Source organism: Moschus berezovskii, chromosome 9, assembly GCF_049115385.1.
Source record: "Moschus berezovskii isolate FMDL1 chromosome 9, NW_MosBer_1.0, whole genome shotgun sequence".
Lineage (NCBI taxonomy): Eukaryota > Metazoa > Chordata > Mammalia > Artiodactyla > Moschidae > Moschus > Moschus berezovskii.
In genome coordinates this window covers 42,890,986-42,913,151 of record NC_142468.1, presented here as the reverse complement: position 1 = coordinate 42,913,151, position 22,166 = coordinate 42,890,986, and the positions used below count along the sequence as shown (strand labels likewise).

Here is a 22,166-nt window from a genome sequence, read left to right as displayed (position 1 = left end):
TAAACGCTTTTGCACAGCAAAATAAATTATCAACAAAATGATTAAACAACCTACTCGATGGGAGAAAATATTTGCAAATGAAATGACCAATAAAGGGTTAATATCCAACATACATAAACAGCTAATACAACTATATATCAAAAGACAGTCCAATTAGAAAATCAGCAGAAAACCTGAATATGTATTTTTTTCAAAAAAAGACACATAGATGGCCACCAGGCACATGAAAAGATTGTCAACATCACTAGTCATCAGAGAAATGCAAATCAAACCACAATGAGATGACACCTCACCCCTATCAGAATGGCTATCATCCAAAAGACACAAATGTTAGCAAGGATGTGGAGTAAAAGGAATCACTGTACACTATTGGTAGGGATGTAATCTGGCACAGCCACTATGGGAAAAAGTACGTAGGCTCCTCAAAGAAACTGAAAATACAACTACCACATAATCCAGAAATTTCACTGCTGGGTATACATCCAAAGAAAATGAAAACACTAATTCAAAGAGATACATATACTCCCAATGTTCATAACAGCATTATTTACAATAACTAACATACAGAAACAACCGAAGTATCCATTAATAGATGAATATGATGGATATATATATTCACAGAGTGGAATACTACTCAGAAAAAGAACAAAAATCTGCCATTTGCAACAATGTGGACAGACCTAGAGAATATTATGCTTAGTGAAATACGTCAGAGAAAGATAAATGTTCTATGTTATCACTTACATGTGGAATTTAAAAAGTAAAACAAATGAATGTATATAACAAAGCATAAATAGACTCACAGATAAAAAGAACAAGTAAGTGATTACCAGTGGGGAGAAGGAAGCAAGGAGGAGCAAGATAGGGCCATGGTATTAAGAGACATAAACTACTAAGTATAAAATAGATAAGCAACAAGGATATATTGTACAGCAAAGGGAAATATAGCTGATTATTTTGTAATAACTTTAAATGGAATATAATCAATAAAAATATTGAATCACTGTGTTGTACACCCAAAACAAATATAACATTGTAAATCAACTACAATTTTAAAAACTCAAAAACTGAAGTGAAAAATGAACAAAAACCTGATAGAAAAATGTGCAAAAGAACAGAAAATCCATACTAAGAGTAGTTCATAAATGAACTTTAAGCACATGAAATTAGAGACATGCAAATTAAAACTATACCAAGATACTATAAGACTCGTGAATATTAAAAAGTAACAACATACTCTGCTGGTGAGGTTCTGTGGAAAGAGGTACTGGGTTGGGAATGCAAACCAGGACAACATATTTGAAGAATTGGGCAAAACTTTGTATCTAACAAAAATACATTGGTTAGAATGTAATTTTACCCAAAAAGCCTATGTGAAAAATTTACCCTAAAGGTATTCTCCAGCAATATGAAAATACATATTCGTGAGATTATTCATTACAGAGATTACTCATTACAGAAGTGTTGTAACTGTGAAACACTAGAAACAACCTGCTGGAGAAGGCAATGGCAAGCCACTCCAGTACTCTTGCCTAGAAAATCCCATGGATGGAGGAGCCTGGTAGGCTGCAGTCCATGGGGTCGCAAAGAGTCTGACATGACTGAGCAACTTCACTTTCACTTTTCACTTTCACACATTGGAGAAGGAAATGGCAGCCCACTCCAGTGTTCCTGCCTGGAGAATCCCAGGGACAGGGGAGCCTGGTGGGCTGCTGTCTATGGGGTCATACAGAGTCGGACACGACTGAAGTGACTTAGCAGCAGCAGAAACAACCTGCATGTATGCATGCTAAATTGCTTCTGACAAGTCCAACTCTTTGCAATCCCATGGACTATAGCCCACCACGCTACTCTGTCCAAGGAACTGCCCAGGCAAGAACACTGGAATGGGTTGCCATTTTCTCCTCCAGAGGATCTTCCCTATGCAGAGATTGAATTTACATCTCTTACATCTCCTGAATTGGCAGGCAGGTTCTTTACCACTAGTGCCACCTGGGAAGATAAGGTATGGTCTATTCACAAAATGAAGTAATATGAAACTATTAAAAAACAATATAGCTTCCAGGAATTTTTATCAAGTGATTGTCATAAAATTTTGTTATAAGAAAGAAGCAAAGTGAAGCACTGTGATGGGCTAGAAGCATTAACATCCCAATAGCAAGAAGCATCCCTAGTGGTTAGATCTTGGTTTCAAAAGAAATCAGGACTCTGAAGAAATAATTCCAGAGCTGGAGCAGGGAGAGTTTAGTACAATCCTGGAACATATTGTTGTGGCAGAAAGTAAAGTGCTCACAATGACAGTTACATGTCAGAAGGACACAGGAGCCCACAGAAATAAGTTCCCACTACCCAAACTGACCACCTCATGCGACAAGTTGACTCACTGGAAAAGACCCTGATGCTGGGAGGGATTAGGGGCGGGAGGAGACGGGGACGACAGAGAATGAGATGGCTGGATGGCATCACCGACTCGATGGACATGAGTCTGAGTGAACTCTGGGAGTTGGTGATGGACAGGGAGGCCTGCCGTGCTGTGATTCATGGGGTTGCAAAGAGTCGGACACGACTGAGCGACTGAATTGAACTGAACTGAACCCAAACTGAGGAGTTAAAATTCCCCATCCCTGCTCGACTTTGACAGGACAGAGAAACAGAAAAGAGAAACATACAAAGTAGTTGGAAATAATCCCCTTAACAAGACCCAGAAAAGACTATGTGTTAGTCCTATAAGACCTTTAAAAAAAAATTTTTTTTTCATAAATGTTTCTAACAGAAGTGGTGGAAAGCCTTCCAATCCAATTTTGGGAATAGTATAACCCTTATACTAACACTTACAAATAGTCCCCAAAAGCAAACTATAGGCTACTCTCACTTGTTAAAATGGTATAAAAAAATCTAAATAAAATATTGGTAATTTAATCCAACATATATTATTTTATAATATATGTGACCACAGCTTTTTCCAGGAATATGAAGCAGTACTAGGAACTATGTTGATTAAATGTACTATTATAACATAATAAAAAGGGAAAGAACTCTATAACTCCGTGATCTTCTCAAAATAAGCAGATACATATGTATAAATATATGTATGTATATATAGGGCTTCCCTGATAGCTCAGTTGGTAAAGAAACTGCCTGCAATGCAGGAGACCTCAGTTCGATTCCTGGGGTCAGTAAGATCCCTTGGAGAAGGGATAGGCTCCATGATCTTCTCAAAATATGCAGATATATATATATATATATATATATACACACACATATATGTATGTATATATAGGGCTTCCCTGATCGTTCAGTTGGTAAAGAATCCACCTGCAATGCAGGAGACCCTGGTTCAATTCCTGGGTTGGGAAGATCCCCTGGAGAAGGGATAGGCTACCCACTCCAGTATTACTGGGCTTCCCTTGTGGTTCAGCTGGTAAAGAATCCACCTGCAATGTGGGAGACCTGGTTCAATCCCTGGGTTGGGAAGAGCCCCTGGAGAAGGGAAAGGCTACCCACTCCAGTATAATTCAATAGACATTCCCGAGTTTTTAACAAAAGTTTAAATTTAAAAGAAAATAGCTCTTGACATACTAGAAAAAAGAAAATGTCCTTAATTTAACCAAGGCGACGTGCCAGAAATATCAAACATCACATATTTGACAAAAATATTAGAAGCTTTCCCATTAAAATCAAAATCAAGACAAGGATACTATCATTCAACATGTAACACACTACATAAAATATAAAATGTCTACACAACAAAAACATAAAGTGAAGGAAAATTGCTAAACTGGGAATAATATACCTAAAACATATAAAATATCATATGGGTTTATTCAAAAATATTCATTCAAAACATACATACATACATAAAGAGTTTCTAAAAACTAACTAGAATCAGACAATCTAATAACATCTTTTTAGGGGGTGGCAGGGCCATTTGGCAGCGACTATTAAAATTTTATTTTTATTTTTTGAAACTATCAAAATTTTAAATGTTTATTACCTTTGACCTAGGTTCCATTAAGGAAACAAAAATGCTTAAGGATAAATGTATAAAGATTTTTACTGCAGCAATGCAGCAATATTTGTGAGTGAAAAATTGGAAACTTCAATGTATACTCTAATAATTGAGTGGTTAAATAATCATATTAGTACTATGCAATAGTCATTAAAAAATAAAATATATCTTTATGGAGTGATATATCAGAATCTCTAAGAAATATTAAGTGGAAAAAAGTAAATTACAGAAAACCAAATATGATTCTACTTATATGAATATAATACAATTTTTATAAAAATGTTAACAATAATATTATAAAGATACAATGATACCGAAAGGATACAATGATATTACAAGGAAACAAAACAAACCAAACTTTTAAGAAAGGAAGTAAGAATTGGCAGTAAGGATAAGAATCAGATTACGAGAAAAAGAACTGTAGGGTTTTCAGGCTTTACTGACTATACTTTTAAAAAATTCAAATCTTTCATATTAAGAATGTGTTTACACAGCACCATTAATCATAGAGCCAAAAAGTGGGAGCAACCGAAATGCCCATTAATTGATGAATGGATAAACAAAATGTTATATGTCAATACAATGGAATATTATTCAGTCATAAAAGGTAATGACATATTGATAACATGTTACAACATGGTTGTACCTTGAAACATTGTATTAAGTGAAAGAAGCCAGTCACACACACACACACAAAAACATATTATCTGATTCCATTTATTTGAAAGGTCTAGAATAAGCAAATCTACAAAGAGTACATTATAATTTGTTTAGGGCTTGCAGGTGAGTTGACTCACTGGAAAAGATTCTAATGCTGGGAGGGATTGGGGGCAGGAGGAGAAGGGGACGACGAAGAATGAGATGGCTGGATGGCATCACCAACTCGATGGACATGAGTTTGAGTGAACTTCGGGAGTTGGTGATGGACAGGGAGGCCTGGCGTGCTGTGATTCATGGGGTCGCAAAGAGTCGGTCACGACTGAGTGACTGAACTGAACTGAACTGCAGGTATCAAGGAAGTGAAAGCTTAACAGATGCAGAGTTCTTTGTGGGGGGTGGGGATGGGAATGTTCTAAGTTTGATTACGGTGATGGTTGCACAATCCTGTGAATATACCAAAAATGATTTAACTGTAAATTCTAAATAATTGAACTGTATAGTATGTGAATTATGTATCAATAAAGCTGTTACCAAAAAGCAATAATAATCTAACAATTTAAAATTTAATCTCATGGGACTTCCCTTGTGGTCTAGGAGTTAAGAATCTACCTTCCAATACTGGTGATGCGGGTTCAATCTCTGATGGGGGAACTGGGATCTCACATACCATGGGGTAACTAAGCCTGTGTACCAAAACTAAGACCTGATGTAAGCAAGCATAAAAATAAATAATAAAATAAAAACTTTATAAAACAAAAAAAAATTTTTTTTAAATAAAACGTAATCCCAAAGAGAAGGAAAAGAGAAGAGAATGCACAGAAACTTAGATCAGTAGTTCATTTTATCAGGAGTGAATTCAGTTAAATCTAGATAGTACATCTATAAACCGATCTATTCTAAATGCAAAGAAATGCTAAGAATGAAAACTTAGAACAGTGGGATCTGAAGTACAGGAAGCAAGCAAGATTGGGATACAGAAGAAGAAATTAGAGTTCTATTTCTATTTGATTTTTTAAAAGGAATAAAAAAGAAATTAAGCTTACTAAAATATATGATGTGGTTGACTAGTCCCTTTACTCAGAAGGTCATGTGCCCTGGTGGCTCAGACAGTAAAGCATCTGCCTGCAATGCGGGAGACCCGGGTTCGATTCCTGGGTGGGGAAGATCCCCTGGAGAAGCAAATGGCAACCCACTCCAGTACTCTTGCCTAGAAAATCCCATGGATGGAGAATCCTGGTGGGGTATAGTCCATGGGGTCGCAAACAGTTGGACATGACTGAACGACTTCACGTTCTAAAAAAAAAACATTTGTCCTGTAAAGCTGAAAAGGCATCTGCCAACTAAAATTGACACCTGCCATCTACCTCTGTGAGGATTAAAATGCAAGCTGCTGTGACCACTGACCTTCAACACAGCCTGAAGGGAGTTCAGGGGGGAGATCAGCAATGAGGCACTTGATGCTCTGGGAAAAACCGGCAGAACAGGCCTTCAGACAGATATTTTCAGAAGATTTTATGAGTCCAATTCTTGCATCTGCTCATATTTAGAAAAGCATTAACATCCTTCATGGTGACATCTGCTCCTTGTGACTAGCAGTAACCTTCATGAGACTAGCACCAACTTTCTGCAAAATAATGTTTGCTTCATAGCAAGTAGTCCACTTCACCAAAATCACACACATACTGACCTTCTGCCCTACCTCTTCAGAGCAGTTTCTAAGAGTTATCTGAAATGCTGCCTCTCGGGCTATCGTCCTCATTATGCCCCAAATAAAACTTAACTCACAACTCTCATGTTGCGTGTTTTTCCAGTTGACAGTATCCTGAAGAAAGAGCAGTTTCCAAAAAAGGACAATCTGATAATGGGGCACTCATGCATGTTTTTCCCTTTCAGCATATTGCAACATATGACCAGTTAGGTGAGTTTGTAGATATACTATCTACACTTAACTGGACTCACTCCTGATAAAATGAATAAGTGGCTCAAACATTGCTTGAAGTTAATAACTGTATTAAGTGGAAAACAAGAAAATGGCAAAATGCACCCTTATCAGACTACTATATGACCTCTTCTGTAGCTAGCACAGAACACTAAATATTAACAATAAATGTCTGCTGCATAAACAACTGGGCTTCCCAGGTGGTGCCAGTGATAAAGAGCCCACCTGCCAATGCAGGAGACATAAGAGACACAGGTTGGATCCCTCGGTCAGGAAGATCCCCTGGAGGAGGGCACGGCAATCCACTCCAGTATTCTTGCCTGGAGAATCCAATGGACAGAGAAGCCTGGCAGGCTACAGTCCTCAGGGTCGCAAAGAATGAGACACGACTCAAGTAACTCAGCACACATGCATGCATGGATAAATACTGTAAAGGTCCTTTAAGGCAAGAAACAACTCAAAGGAAATTTAGTAAACAGTTCTTCACTTTTAGTACATGTTACCATCCCTTCTCATAAAGTAACTATAGAAATATCAAGCATTATGATTAAAATGGCATAAAATGGAAACACAGAATAATATATGACACTTGTAACTCATCTAAGGATGTGCTGGTCTCCAGAATCAAAAATTTACATATCTTTCTTGTAACTAAAGACCCACTCTTTGATGTTTCAAGGGTGAAAAAGCATTTTCAAGTTTTAGTATGCTGTAATATTTTAACTGTCACATGACAGTCATAAACCAGGAAGTAGAGAGAACTTTAGGACTTAATTATAGAGAAAAAAGTTAACAGAGAACAAATACTAAAAATTAGAAACAACAAAAGAGAAGTAAATCCAACCTAAGAAAAGCTATAGAGCTAATACCCAGCAGGTGGAGATTTCATTCTATGAGATTTTTGTCCTATGTCAGAAACAAGTATTTCCATTAAGTATTTGCAAGATGACCCCAAAAGAAAATATCCCCCAGGTGGTATCACTTAAGCTGATAATTATTCTGTAGCTAGGTACTGGCAGCAGATTAATTCCCTAAGTGAAGGTGCATAGGTTCCATGATTTGTTTAAAACGATGCAGAGACCAAGGGGTTTTTTGGGGTTTGGGGGTCATTTTCCTGTTTTTGTTTTGTCTGTATTTGATTGCTTTCAATATTTTAAAAGGAAGACTTTAAAAAGCACTATCAGCTGGCAGGCAAAACAGAGAAGAGGTTCAAAATTAATTTGGGTTTTTCTGCTAAAGCCCAGCAGAAAATGCCCCACCCTTCTGCAAGGGAAAGAAGGAGCTGCATGGATGAAGCAGAACACCCCTTGGTAGTGAACAAGGTTGGACAGACTGCGGCGTGGTCTTCTTGCAATCCCAGCGAAGTGACCTTGTAACGTCCCAAGGATTCTGTCTGCCCCTGGAAAAGCCGAAAGCCCTGACAGCCTCTACATCTATCCAACCCAAGCGATCCCAAAGCGCGGGCATCTCCTCTCCCCCACCTGGGATGTTCCGCCACCTGGACTCGACGCACGGCAGGGCCCTCCGTAGCCATATTTTGCTAATCCTTCTTTATTCTGCAGTTTCAACCGGCAAAGCAAGACTTCCGAGGTAATCACGGGACATCTGCAGCAGGAGCCCTTTCTTCCGGGAGACACCGGCATACACCCCGCGGAAATCCTGCCTCTTCGCTGAGGTGGCTGCTTCCAGTCGGCCCCTCCCGTGGCTCCTCCTCCCTGGGCTCGGGGGCTCGGAGCCTTCCCGACAGCTGTCAGGTATTGCGGCCTTGCTGCTCTGAACCCCTGAGCCCAGCACAGCTAAGGAGGTTTTCTTTCTGCACCCGGGGCGTAAGTCTGAGCCCAGCATTATAACTTGGCACCTTCGTTTGCTTTTATTATTATTTTTAGAGGGTCTTTTTTCTTTTTTTTTTTTTTTACTGGCCAGCAGCAACTCCCCCCAAATAACACTAAAATATTTACTTATTGCTTCTTAAATATATTACTTCAAAAATTAGACTATCAAATTGATGCAGAGCTTGACTTAAACATATTTGCATTTATTTCCAGAATAGAGGCATTGGTGGGCCTTCCCAGAACATAATAATGAAAAGAAGAAAATACATGTCTTTCCAAATGCCAGATACTCTTAGCCTCCAGTTCAACACCTTGCTTTTTCACTTGCCTAAAGACATCCCAAAGAAAGGGAATGCCAAAGAATGCTCAAACTACCACACAATTGCACTCATCTCACATGCTAGTAAAGTGATGCTCAAAATTCTCCAAGCCAGGCTTCAGCAATATGTGAACCGTGAACTCCCAGATGTTCAAGCAGGTTTTAGAAAAGGCAGAGGCACCAGAGATCAAATTGCCAACATCCGCTGGATCATGGAGAAAGCAAGAGAGTTCCAGAAAAACATCTATTTCTGCTTCACTGACTATGCCAAAGCCTTTGACTGTGTGGATCACAATAAACTGTGGAAAATTCTGAAAGAGATGGGAATACCAGACCACCTGACCTCCCTCTTGAGAAACCTGTATGCAGGTCAGGAAGCAACAGTTAGAACTGTACATGGAACAACAGACTGGTTCCAAATAGGGAAAGGAGTAGGTCAAGGTTGTATATTGTCATCCTGCTTATTTAACTTATATGCAGAGTACATCATGAGGAACGCTGGGCTGGAAGAAGCACAAGCTGGAATCAAGATTGCCGAGAGAAATATCAATAACCTCAGATATGCAGATGACACCACCCATATGGCAGAAAGTGAAGAGGAACTCAAAGGCCTCTTGATGAAAGTGAAAGAGGAGAGTGAAAAGGTTGGCTTGAAGCTCAACATTCAGAAAACGAACATCATGGCATCTGGTCCCATCACTTCATGGGAAACAGATGGGGAAACAGTGGAAACAGTGTCAGACTTTATTTTTTTGGGCTCCAAAATCACTGCAGATGCTGATTGTAGCCAGGAAATTAAAAGACGCTTACTCCTTGGAAGGAAAGTTATGACCAACCTAGATAGCATATTAAAAAGCAGAGACATTACTTTGCCAACAAAGGTCCGTCTAGTCAAGGCTATGGTTTTTCCCGTGGTCATGTATGGATGTGAGAGTTGGACTGTGAAGAAAGCTGATCCCCGAAGAATTGATGCTTTTGAACTGTGGTGCTGGAGAAGACTCTTGAGAGTCCCTTGGACTGCAAGGAGATCCAACCAGTCCATTCTAAAGGAGATCGATCCTGGGTTTTCATTGGAAGGACTGATGCTAAAGCTGAAACTCCAATACTTTGGCCACCTCATGCAACGAATTGACTCACTGGAAAAGAGTCTGATGCTGGGAGGGACTGGGGGTGGGAGGAGACGGGGACGACAGAGAATGAGATGGCTGGATGGCATCACCAACTCGATGGACATGAGTTTGAGTGAACTCCGGGAATTGGTGATGGACAAGGAAGCCTGGCGTGCTGTGATTCATGGGGTCGCAAAGAGTCGGACACGACTGAGCGACTGAACTGAACTGAGAGACATCTCAGATACTCTATCTCAAGAAGCACACCACCCCCATCCACCTCGTCACTCTTATCATATTACTGCTTTCTTTCCTTCATTGTTCTCACAAATTCTGCATATTTATTGTCTGTCTCACCACTTTCACCATCACTACCACTAGAAGGTAAACAACTTGAATGTAGGAAGTGTGAATCCCCAACACCTAGAACAGTACTTGGGCGGCTGGTTTTCTAATCAACAAGTAAAATGAGCTGAATGAATGATTGAAAGGTAAAGTGACTTGCCTTGAAGGTTGCAGTGTTAATTGGTAGCAAAACTTGAATTAAACTTCAAGTCTATTAACGCTCTAGTGTACTTTATATCTCTGAATGCTGAGACTAAACCCATGTGAAGCCAGGTACCAATACACCTATCCCAAGTTTTCCTATTTGAAGAAGTTTGGGCTGACATGCCCAAAACATAAGATTACTGGCATACCCCACAGACACTCAACAATTTGCCATTCCTGAACTTCTATATGTGTGTGTTGGGGAAGGGTAAAAGGGAAATGTAGTATGAAGTATGAATTGAGAGTGTCAAAGGCTAGCTAAAAGGACTGTACCCCGCTGGCACCCTGAGTTGTTACTGTAAATGAAACATCATAGAAACAACGTTGGTCTGGTCTCAGAGCTACTCTCTATTATTTCAGTCCCTCCTATCACTTTGAAATGAAGCAATTATATCTCTTTTTTTGAACCCCAATAAATCCCAATAGGATGGTTATTGTGGTTTACTCTTGTGTAAAGGTCACTTACTGTCATCTCTGTAAACAGGTTTGAATGTGGAAAGACCCTAAGTGAGAAAAAAAAATGTAAAATTCTTAGGAACATCAGTAAATATAGAAAAGGAAAGTATGTCAGATATATTTTTAACACATTTTCTATGGTCATTGAAAAATAAGTAAAATTTGAAGTTCTGAAAATACTATGTTTTAAAAATTGTTCCAAACAAGCTCATTTTATACACTTTGTTTGTTCTCACAATCTGCAGGATCTTAGTTCCTGGACTAGGGATTGAATCCCAAACCTGGCCCCGGCAGTGATACACTTTGTTTGTTCTCATAACTTGCAGGCCCCGGCAGTGAAAGCACCATAAAGGAAATCCCTGGCAGTCCTGTGGTTAGGACTCAGCACTTTCATTACTGGGGCCTGGGTTCAAGATTCAGTCTCTGATTAGGGAACTAAAACCCTGCAAGTTGCACAGTGTGGCAAAAAGAAAGAAAGAGAAAGAAAATATTGACTATGGATACTCTGGTTCATAAAAGAATATTTTCTATTAAATGTGTATTTGATGGTCAAATATTAACTTTGATAAATGAAACATGATGGCAAATTATTAGGCAAATCTTGAATATATTTCTATTGCAGTCTCAGCAAAACTGATACAGACTAGAAAGCACCTTTGAGAGCAACTAGTGAAACTCCCTTTTTTGAAATGATGGCCCCAAAGTGAAAGAGTAAAGGCTGGAATCAAAACCCAGGACCCAGACGCCTACCCCAGCCTACTCTGAATGTGTGACGCCTGAGACCTTACTGAAGTATGCTTAAAAAATTGAGACAATTAGTAATTTTTGCCCCCAAATTAAAGTGTATACATTGTAATTTTAATAAAACATTGCTCTTAAAATAACTTATTTTCAAACTACTAAAGAACTCCAAATAGAAACCAAAAACCAATATTAACATTACTTTCTTATACTATCTTCCTTATGCCAGGCTTCCTGATATGTAAGTAAGCACTTCACATATTATTCTCTTTAAACGTTCCCAACAACCTTATGAAAGTGAAAACATACTGTTCTTTTTTCAATTTTAAGATATTCCTTTGGTTCTAATTAGACCTATCTGACAAATGTTTAATGCCTACATTTCACAGAATTTTTATCTTCACAAATCTTGAACCTCTCAGTTCTTTACTTTTTGCATGTAGTGTGCTCAAGTTGCTTCAGTCATGTCTGACTCTTTGTGACCCCATGGACTGTAGCTTGTCAGGCTCCTCTGTTCTTGGGATTTTTCAGGCAAGAACACTGGAGTGGGTTGCAACCATTTCCTCCTCCAGGGGATCTTCCCAACCCAGGGATGGAACCTGCAGCTCCTGCACTGCAGGCAGAATCTTTACTGCTGAGCCACCTGGGAAGCCCTTTTACACATGGCCACACTTACAATAAGGTTTAGAGTCTAAATTATAAACTAACATAGGAATAAGGATAGAGATGAAAGACTCGGGGTAGAGAAAAGATAGGTACAGATTCTGAGAAGTAGGAAAAATCTGAAGGAAACAGGGGAAAGCTCTGGTTTAAAAGAAGTCAAAAGGAATAAATAGGAATCTCTGAAATCTGAAGTCAGTTGTTAAAAAGTAGAAGTTTGATAGTCCCCCAGATTAAAAGGAGGTTGTATGGGGAATAGCAAAGGGTATAAAGCTATAGCACTCCATGCACAAATTATCTGTCAATTGTCAGTTGAAGATTGTGCTGCTTTAGCTGACAGGGGAATCACAGAAAGATTAATCCAAAACATACTGAAACAACTTGCTGATTTCAGTAAAGAAAATAAAAACAATCTTTGAATTATAGTATAATTGTGTCAGATCCCTACTTGGACTCCACACATGTCTCTTGCTGAAAAGTGCATTCAAGGACTTCCCTGACAGTGCAGTGGTACAGGGTGTATGGGTTCCATCTCTGGTTGGGGAACAAAGATTCTGCATGTGGCATGGCCAAAAAAAAAAAAAAAGTGTGTTCATGGCACAAAACTGGGGAGGTACAGTCACCATTCTGGGTGAGAATAAAAATGAATGGGCATTAGAGGTACGAAATAGACAAATAATATTGCTGCTGCTGCTGCTAAGTCACTTCAGTTGTGTCCGACTCTGTGCGACCCCATACATGGCAGCCTACTAGGCTCCCCGGTCCCAGGGATTCTCCAGGCAAGAACACTGGAGTGGGTTGCCATTTCCTTCTCCAATGTGTGAAAGTGAAAAGTGAAAGTGAAGTCGCTCAGTCGTGTCCGACTCAGCGACCCCATGGACGGCAGCCTACCAGGCTCCTCCACCGATGGGATTTTCCAGGCAAGAGTACTGGAGTGGGAATAACATTGCTAAGTTTGTATAACTGCATTTAACAAGAGACATTTTTCGAAAGCCAATGTATAAAAAAGGAAGCTCCTATCATGCCTGCATGTGTGCTTAATCGTTCATTCTCTTTTCGGCCTGCAAAGTTCTTCTGTTCATGGGATTTTCCAGGAAAGGTTACTGGAGTGGGTTGCCATTATCCCCCTACAGGGGATCTTCCTGACCCCAGGGATCAAACCTGCATCTCCTGCATTGGCAGGCAGATTCTTTACCATTAAAATTACAATGTATACACTTTAATTTGGGGGCAAAAATTACTAATTGTCTCAATTTTTTAAGCATACTTCTTTACCATTAAGCCACCTGGGAAGCCTTTCCTATCATGCCTAAAAGGTGGAAATGTAATGAGATCATCCAAAGAGTACTTATCAGAGGTCCCCTCAAGAAACAGTGGGTATTAAATGTCAGTTGAAATAACATTTTGAAAAGCCACTTTGGTTGATTGGTAAAATCAAGAGATATGCTCCAACAATAGATAGTCAGCAATTTGCCTTTGAAGGAGAGAAAGTTCCTTCCCTGACAAAAGTATATAATTTACACTACAGCTGAATTGCATGACATAATGGTATACTGTTTACTCCCCCAATTGATTTCTGGATACATTTTTTACCCTTCTCTACCCTCCTGGAAGCTGATCTCTAAGGATGGTACCTGGGCTCCTTTACCTCTGGCTTCCGGTTGGGATTGGTCACTAGCAGGATATTCAGTTCAGTTAAGTCACTCAGTCGTGTCCGACTCTTTGCAACCCCAAGAATCGCAGCACGCCAGGCCTCCCTGTACATCACCAACTCCCAGAGTTTACCCAAACTCATGTCCATCGAGTCGGTGATGCCATCCAGCCATCTCATCCTCTGTCGTCCCCTTCTCCTCCTGCCCCCAATCCCTCCCAGCATCATGATCTTTTCCAATGAGTCAACTCTTCCCATGAGGTGGCCAAAGTATTGGAGTTTCAGCTTCAACATCAGTCCTTCCAATGAACACCCAGGACTGATCTCCATTAGGATGGACTGGTTGGATCTCCTTGCAGTCCAAAGGACTCTCAAGAGTCTTCTCCAACACCACAGTTCAAAAGCATCAATTCTTCGGCGATCAGCTTTCTTCACAGTCCAACTCTCACATCCATACATGACGACTGAACTGAACTGAACTGACTAGATGGACCTTTGTTGACAAAGTAATGTCTCTACTTTTTAATATGCTGTCTACCTTGGGCTAGTTGCTGTCTATCTTTTCTTCCAAGGAGTAAGCGTCTTTTCATTTCATGGCTGCAGTCACCATCAGCAGTGATTCTAGAGCCAACAAAAATAAAGTCTGTTGCTGTTTCCACTGTTTCCCCATCTATTTGCCATGAAGTGATGGGCCCGGATGCCATGATCTTTGTTTTCTGGATGCTGAGCTTCAAGCCAACTTTTTCACTCTCCTCTTTCACTTTCATCAAGAGGCTTTTGAGTTCCTCTTCACTTTCTGCCATAACGGTTGTGTCATCTGCATATCTGAGGTTATTGATATTTCTCCTGGCAATCTTGATTCCAGCTTGTGCTTCATTCAGCCCAGTGTTTCTCATGATGTACTCTGCATATAAATTAAATAAGCAGGGTGACAATATAGAGCCTTGATGTACTCCTTTTCCTATTTGGAACTAGTCTGTTCTTTCATGTCCAGTTCTAACTGTTGCTTCCTGACCTGCATACAGATTTCTCAAGAGGCAGGTCAGGTAGTCTGGTATTCCCGTCTCTCAGAATTTTCCACTGTTTGTGGTGATCCACACAGTCAAAGGCTTTGGCATAGTCAATAAAGCATAAATAGATGTTTTACTGGAACTCTCTTGCCTTTTTGATGATCCAACAGATGTTGGCAATTTGATCTCTGGATCCTCTGTCTTTTCTAAAACCAGCTTGAACATCTGGAAGTTCACGGTTCACATACTGTTGAAGCCTGGCTTGGAGAATTTTGAGCATGACTTTACTAGCTTGTGAGATGAGTGCAATTGTGCGGTCGTTTGAGCATTCTTTGGCATTGCCTTTCTTTGGGACTGGAATGAAAACTGACCTTTTCCAGTCCTGTGGCCACTGCTCCATTTTTCAAATTTGCTGGCATGTTGAGTGCAGCACTTTCACAGCATCCTCTTTCAAGATTTGAAACAGCTCAAGTATAATTCCATCACCTCTGCTAGCTTTGTTCATAGTGATGCTTCCTAAGGCCCGCTTGACTTCACATTCCAAGATGTCTGGCTCTAGGTGAGTGATCACACCATCATGATTATCTGGTTCGTGAAGATCTTTTTTGCATAGTTCTTCTGTGTATTCTTGCCACCTCTTCTTAATATCTTCTGCTTCTGTTAGGTCCACCCCATTTCTGTCCTTTATTGAGCCCATCTTTGCATGCTATGTTCCCTTAGTATCTCTAATTTTCTTGAAGAAATCTCTAGTCTTTCCCATTCTATTCTTTTCCTCTATTTCTTTGCACTGATCACTGAGGAAGGCTTTCTTATCTCTCCTTGCTATTCTTTGGAACTCTGCATTCAGATGCTTATATCTTACCTTTTCTCCTTTGCTTTTTGCTTCTCTTCTTTTCTCAGCTATTTGTAAGGCCTCCCCAGACAGCCATTTTGCTTTTTTGCATTTCTTTTTCTTGGGGATGGTCTTGATCCCTGTCTCCTGTACAATGTCACCAACCTCCATCCATAGTTCATCAGGCACTCTAGCTATCAGATCTAGTCCCTTAAATCTATTTCTCACTTCCACTGTATAATCATAAGGGATTTGACTTAGGTAATACCTGAATGGTCTATTGGTTTCCCTACTTTCTTCAATTTAAGTCTGAACTTGGCAATAGGAGTTCATGATCTGAGCCACAATCAGATCCCAGTCTTGTTTTTGCTGACTGTTAGAGCTTCTCCATCTTTGGCTGCAAACAATATAATCAATCTGATTTTGGTGTTGACCATCTGGTGATGTTCATGTGTAGAGTCTTCTCTTGTGTTGTTGGAAGACGGTGTTTGCTATGACAAGTGCTTTCTCTTGGCAAAACTCTATTAGCCTTTGTCCTGCTTCATTTCGTGCTCCAAGGCCAAATTTGCATGTTACTCCAGGTGTCTCTTGAATTCCTACTTTTGCATTCCAGTCCCCTATAATGAAAAGGACATCTTTTTTGGGTATTAGTTCTAAAAGGTCTTGTAGGTCTTCATAGAACCATTCAACTTCAGCTTCTTCAGCATTACTGGTCAGGGAATAGACTTGGATTACCGTGATATTGAGTGGTTTGCCTTTGAAATGAACAGAGGTCATTCTGTTGTTTTTGACAATGCATCCAAGTACTGCGTTTTGGACGCTTTTGTTGACTATGATGACTACTCCATTTCTTCTAAGGGATTCCTGCCCACAGTAGTAGATATAATGGTCATCTGTATTAAATTTACCCATCCAGTCCATTTTAGTTTGCTGATTCCTGAAATGTTGATGTTCACTCATGCCTTTTCCTGTTTGACGACTTCCAATTTGCCTTGATTCATGGACCTAACATTCCAGGTTCCTATGCAATATTGCTCTTTACAGCACTGGATTTTACTTTAGTCACCAGTCACATCCACAACTGGGTGCTGTTTTTGCTTTGGCTCCGTCTCTTCATTCATTCTGGAGTTATTTCTCCACTGATCTCCAGTAGCATATTGGGCACCTACTGACCTGGGGAGTTCATTTTGCAGTGTCCTATCTTTTTGCCTTTTCATACTGTTCATGGGGTTCTCAAGGCAAGAATACTGAAGTGGTTTGTCATTCCCTTCTCCAGTGGACCACATTCTGTCCAAACTCTCTACCATGATCCATCTGTCTTTGGTGGCCCTACACAGCATGTCTCATAGTTTCAGTTTATGGCTTATAGTGTAGTTTAATATACCTCAATAAAGCTGGTAAATTATACCTCAAACAGCTTTTTAAAAAATATTTTTTAAACACAGGAACCACTTTGTACAAGGGCACCAGATCAGATCAATAAACTGTTAAAATTAAAAAAAAATTTAATGATTTACCATTGGGGCTTCCCTGGTGGCTCAAAAGGTAAAGAATCTTCCTACAATGCAGGAAACTCGGGTTTGATCCCTGGATTGGAACGGTCCCATGGAGAAGGGAATGGCAACCCACCCCAGTATTTTTGCCTGAATAATTCCACTGACAGAGGAGCCTGGCAGGCTGCAGTCTATGGTGTCGCAAACAAGTCGACATAACTGAGTGACTTCCATTTTTTACTTTACTGCTGAATAAAACTGATGTCAAGAAAAAGAGAATAGCTTAATTATACAAAGTATTTAGGATAGGATATATGAATGAAGTGATATTTAAATGAAGTTTTGAGGACAGAAAAAGGTTTTGATGTGTAGACATATATATAAGGGCATTGTCTGCATAGAAAAATTGACATGTTTATTTCTACAACAAATATTCATTTGCATTTGTGTACGCAAGCAGTGAGCTAAACAATGTGAAAACCTTTTAAACTACTCTCAGCAAATTTCCAGACTAAGTGTGTGAAATTTGGAGGCCAAGAATATTACACTCAAAATGTGGCTGCACTTTTCCTAGTGCTCCTAGTCACTAACTTCTTGAATAATTTTTCCACATTGTAGAAGTAAGGAATTACATTAAAAGGCACCAAAATATATAAATAAATTCAATGTAAAAAAAATGCAGTTTTATTACATATGATCATATGCACATGATTACTAGATCATTTCAGAATTACTATACTGACTTAAAAATGCAAAACTATGTAGCTGATTACCCTGAGGGAAAAAAGTTCTTAATCACCTTGGGATTCTATTTTCTCTTCTGAAGAAGTATGGGTTACAGATAGAGTAATCATGTGATTTATTGTACAGACTTTGAGAGTGATGGATGCTGATTATTCTGGGACAATAGGACTAGGCTATGCTAGACAAAATAGGATATATAGTTATGACTTACAGGGAGATTGTTTTATTTTAAGGTTACAAGAACGATTCTTGAGTTCTACCCCAGACCTACTGAATCAGAATCTCTGGTGTAGGATCTGAAAAATTATAATTAATTTCCATGCTTAGGAAGCCTTAGAGACTGAAGTGATACAAGTAAAGGCTCTTCCAATTCTAAAAGTCTATGTTTAATAAGGGAATTTTGAACATGCACTGGGTATCAGATGACATGAGGGAATAATTTATTTTCCTTGTGTAACAATGATGTTGTGATAAGAGAATGTCCTTATTTTTAGGAAATACACAGCTGCATTTGAGTGATATGTAGTGATATGTGCATCTTATTATACTTTCAACTGATTCTAGGAATACTTACATACAATAAAAGCTGGACTAATTCTTTAAATTTTTCAGTTATGTTCGAAATTCCTCATTATAAAATATTGGGAGGAAAAGAGGAAAGGAAAATTTTGTCTATAGGTAGACAGTATTATTGCTATAAATATGACTTTTAAGAACTATGACCAAAAAGATGACAATACAAATGATTACTAAACTGGGAGGCTGGGACTGACATATACATACCACTATATATAAAATGGAAAACTAATAAGAACCTGCTGTATAGCACAGGGAACTCTACTTGAGTAAATACTCTATAATGGCCTATATGGAAAAAGAGTAAAAAAAAAAAAAAGAATATATGTATATGTACAACTGAGTCACTTTGCTGTACTCCTGAAACTAACACAACATTTTAAATCAACTATACTCCAGTAAATTTTTTTGAATTATTAAAATAAAAACAAAAGCAAATGATTACTAACAGATCCAGGGACTTCCCTGACTGATCCAGTGGTTAAGACTCCATGCTTCCCATGCAGGGAGCACAGTCAGAGAACTAAGATTCTGTATCCTGGGGCAGCCAGGGGAAAAAAAAAAAAGCAGTTACTTACTGAGTAACTGCCAAAACGAAAAAAAAAATCCAACCTGCAATTCCTCTTCTTGGAATTTTTCCTAAAAAAAAAATTAAATGACAAAAATACTCCCTCCAAAATAGTTTAAAATAATGTTATTACTGTAATATTCAAAATGTATGACAATAATAGCATGCTTAAGTAAACTACACTGCATTCAACCAAGGGCTTATTATGCCACTATTAAAATAATCTTTGTCAACAGTATACTGCATACATTGTCCTATGCTGTTACATAACTAGATGCAAAAAAGCGTCCGAAATTATGTCTGTGCTGTTAACTATACAAAATTTGTGAATTCAAGTGGATAAAACTGAAGTTTATATGGAAAAATACTGTTTGAAAAGCAGTATTTTCTCCCTTCATTTCAATTTTTATTAATATTTCGAATTCTACTGATGATGCTGTGCAACAATAATGCATTTAAAAAAAAAAAACAGTTGTTAACTGTACCTTAATTTAGTCCCATAGGCAATAAAGTTTAGTTTATAATTCGTTGAACAACTGAATAAAACTTCAAGTACCTCAATACATTGATACTTAATTTAGGATATCTACAGAGTCGTTTTGCCGACTACAAATATAACAAACATTACGTGTAAACCATGCTGCTGAAAGGTTTCCAAACATCACAGGACCACCCACAAAAACGTGTGGGCTAAATGCACATCCGTAATCATGGCAAAAATAATACTACCTGTCACACAGGATAGGCATGTCGGACTTTTCTCCGCGAAAGGCTTCTAGTCCCAAACTGCCTCTTACTTTCACCAGACTGAAATGGTTCCAGAGTCCCAGGCAAGGGAGGAAACGGTGCCCTTGCCCAGAAGGCTGGAAAGCGAACGTTATGAGCGAAAGGTTTCCAAGGCCTTTCAGCTGAAATACTAAGCACTTGAAGATTCCCTAGTTGCTAGGTTCAGTTGCTAAGGCACCAACCGTCTCACAGGAAGAGAGGGACGGTGCAATCGCTTTTAGCGTCGTAGCGAATCCTCTCAAAACCGAGCTCATTTGTTCCGGGAGGAAACGTTCAGCTCCTCTAAGAGCGTCGGGAAGGCGAGAAGCTGGGAGTGACGCCTCTGAGCCGCGGAGGATTGTGGGAGGAGGTTGTCTCCAATTTCTCCTCCCCCCTCCCCCCGTCCCAGCCAAGATGTCTGACATGGAGGATGATTTCATGTGCGATGATGAGGAGGACTACGACCTGGTGAGGCGCGGGGACCAGAACTCTGGGGCTGGAGGTGGTTTCTGGCTTTAGGAGCCGGGGCAGGGGCGGCCGCGGCCTCTCTCCGTAGAACATGTGCTCCTTCCAGCCTCTCCCGATGCAGTGACAGGACGAGTTTACCTCCTCCCCCTTCCCGCACCGGGCCCGCGCCCTGCTTCTCCAGCATGGGGGAAGGGAGGGAAAAGGAGGCAGTGAAGGGGTTCCCGAGCGTTGAGCTCCGAGTCCGTGCGCCTCCTTGGTTTGCACGGACACCCCTGGCCTCCGGCGTCAGGTTCTCATTGCCTCCTCTCTATCGCGCGAGCAGTTTTGGGGACCGTTCAGTGGTTTAGGCCCCGGCTCTGCCCTTTCGGGCCCAGTCTTCCTGTCCCCTCTTCTTCATACTTGAATTGAAAGGGTGCGAAATGCTGGGAGAGGGGTCCAAAAACTAGGGGGCCTTCCTGCTCCCAGACCTGACGCCACTTGTGAATCTAGAAACAGAGCTTAATTAGTCTTGTCCAGGCACCGTTTTGGTATAAGGTAAAGGTGCAATAGAGAATTGAGAGCCAGGCTAGCTTTTGAAAAGTAGTTTACTTGTTTAAAGAGAAAAGCTGGGGAGGAGGTTTTACTTTTTGTTTGTTTGGGGTTTGGGAGGCGGGATGGTATAAGAGAATTTACTCAATGGCTTTTTTCTTGACTTAGAAATTTACCAGTATTCAGAGTTTAAAATATCGACAGTGTAGAACAAAACGAATTTATGTAACCGAATGGTGATTTTTAAAGATTCAAGGTTTAATTTATGAACGGACTTATAAGTCTTTAAAAATTCACTAACATTTCAAGTTGATATTCGAAAACATTGTCGGAACTAAGAACGATTATCTGGACCACGAATTAGCGTCAACTTGGCTTTGCTTTTTATTTGGGGGAGTTTTTGTGCGTGGTTCTTGTGTGTTATGGTTATGCTGCATTATCGTAAAGTTATGAAGTAGATGCTCAGGGAAGTCTGGCTCATCTTATATTTTAAGTGCCAGAGAGTCTCAAGATAATTAATGTATCATTTTGAATTAGTGTAAATCTTCTTTGTATAGTCGTTTCTAATTAATATTTCACTTTTAAAAGAAAGTATTTGCAAAAAAGAGAGGGAAATGTTTGTTATTACCTGAAAGTCAATAGTGTTGATAATTCTTAAAGGTAGTTTTGCTAGTAGTAAGATTTCTGCCTTACATTTTAGTTTGTGCAGACCAATTTTAGTCAGTGCCTTAAATCCTTCAAGAATGTTACTTGTAATATTTCGTGCATTTTTATTTATTACATGTTTACATATATTACAGGTATTTTTTAACTATGGAGGTGTTTCTTTTAACTGTTTTACCTGGTTTCAGTTTGTGTTTTTACTTGTTTGTGCTTATCTCTTTTCTAAGCAATAGTTTTTTGAATACATAACTTACTATAAGTGAGACTGTAATGTAGGAATGGCAATGAGAATCTTACTGCTCCTTGAAGTACAGAGTTCATTTTTGCAAGGATTTTAATTAAATATGAATGATTTAACTTGGCTGGGTTTCTCCAGCCTTTGAGGGCTTACACCACATGTACAATATAAAATTGAATGCGTAATTTTAGCCTCTTTTTTTTAATTTCTTAACCCAAAAAGGTGAGATTTTACACAACCACTTAATTAATGATCCCCCCCAGCATTCTGTTAAACAGTCCTGCCTCATATCTTTCTTACATAGATATCATATTAATTTTTACGTCCTTAATTTCCTTAAGCCACTATAAACCTCT

The 22,166-nt window shown here is 39.4% G+C and overlaps 2 protein-coding genes across 5 annotated transcripts in view; one reads left to right on the top strand and one right to left on the bottom strand.

Annotated features, from left to right (window-relative positions):
• Positions 1 to 20,105, bottom strand: part of GALK2 (galactokinase 2) — a 152,012-nt gene extending 131,907 nt beyond the window's left edge. The window contains exon 1 of one of the 3 annotated variants that reach the window (XM_055435659.2): positions 19,878 to 20,105. In XM_055435659.2, the coding sequence (XP_055291634.2) occupies positions 19,878 to 19,897 (20 nt within the window). In that variant the 5' untranslated portion in view covers positions 19,898 to 20,105. Of the gene's footprint in view, positions 1 to 8,089; positions 8,266 to 19,877 lie in introns of those variants that run through there. The other 2 variants (XM_055435658.2, XM_055435660.2) reach the window with 2 other exon arrangements.
• Positions 20,106 to 20,260: 155 nt separating this feature from the next.
• COPS2 (COP9 signalosome subunit 2) overlaps positions 20,261 to 22,166 on the top strand; it is a 28,549-nt gene continuing 26,643 nt past the window's right edge. For both annotated transcript variants that reach the window (XM_088839593.1, XM_088839592.1), the window contains exon 1: positions 20,261 to 20,381. In XM_088839593.1, the coding sequence (XP_088695719.1) occupies positions 20,328 to 20,381 (54 nt within the window). In that variant the 5' untranslated portion in view covers positions 20,261 to 20,327. The remainder of the gene's footprint in view (positions 20,382 to 22,166) is intronic.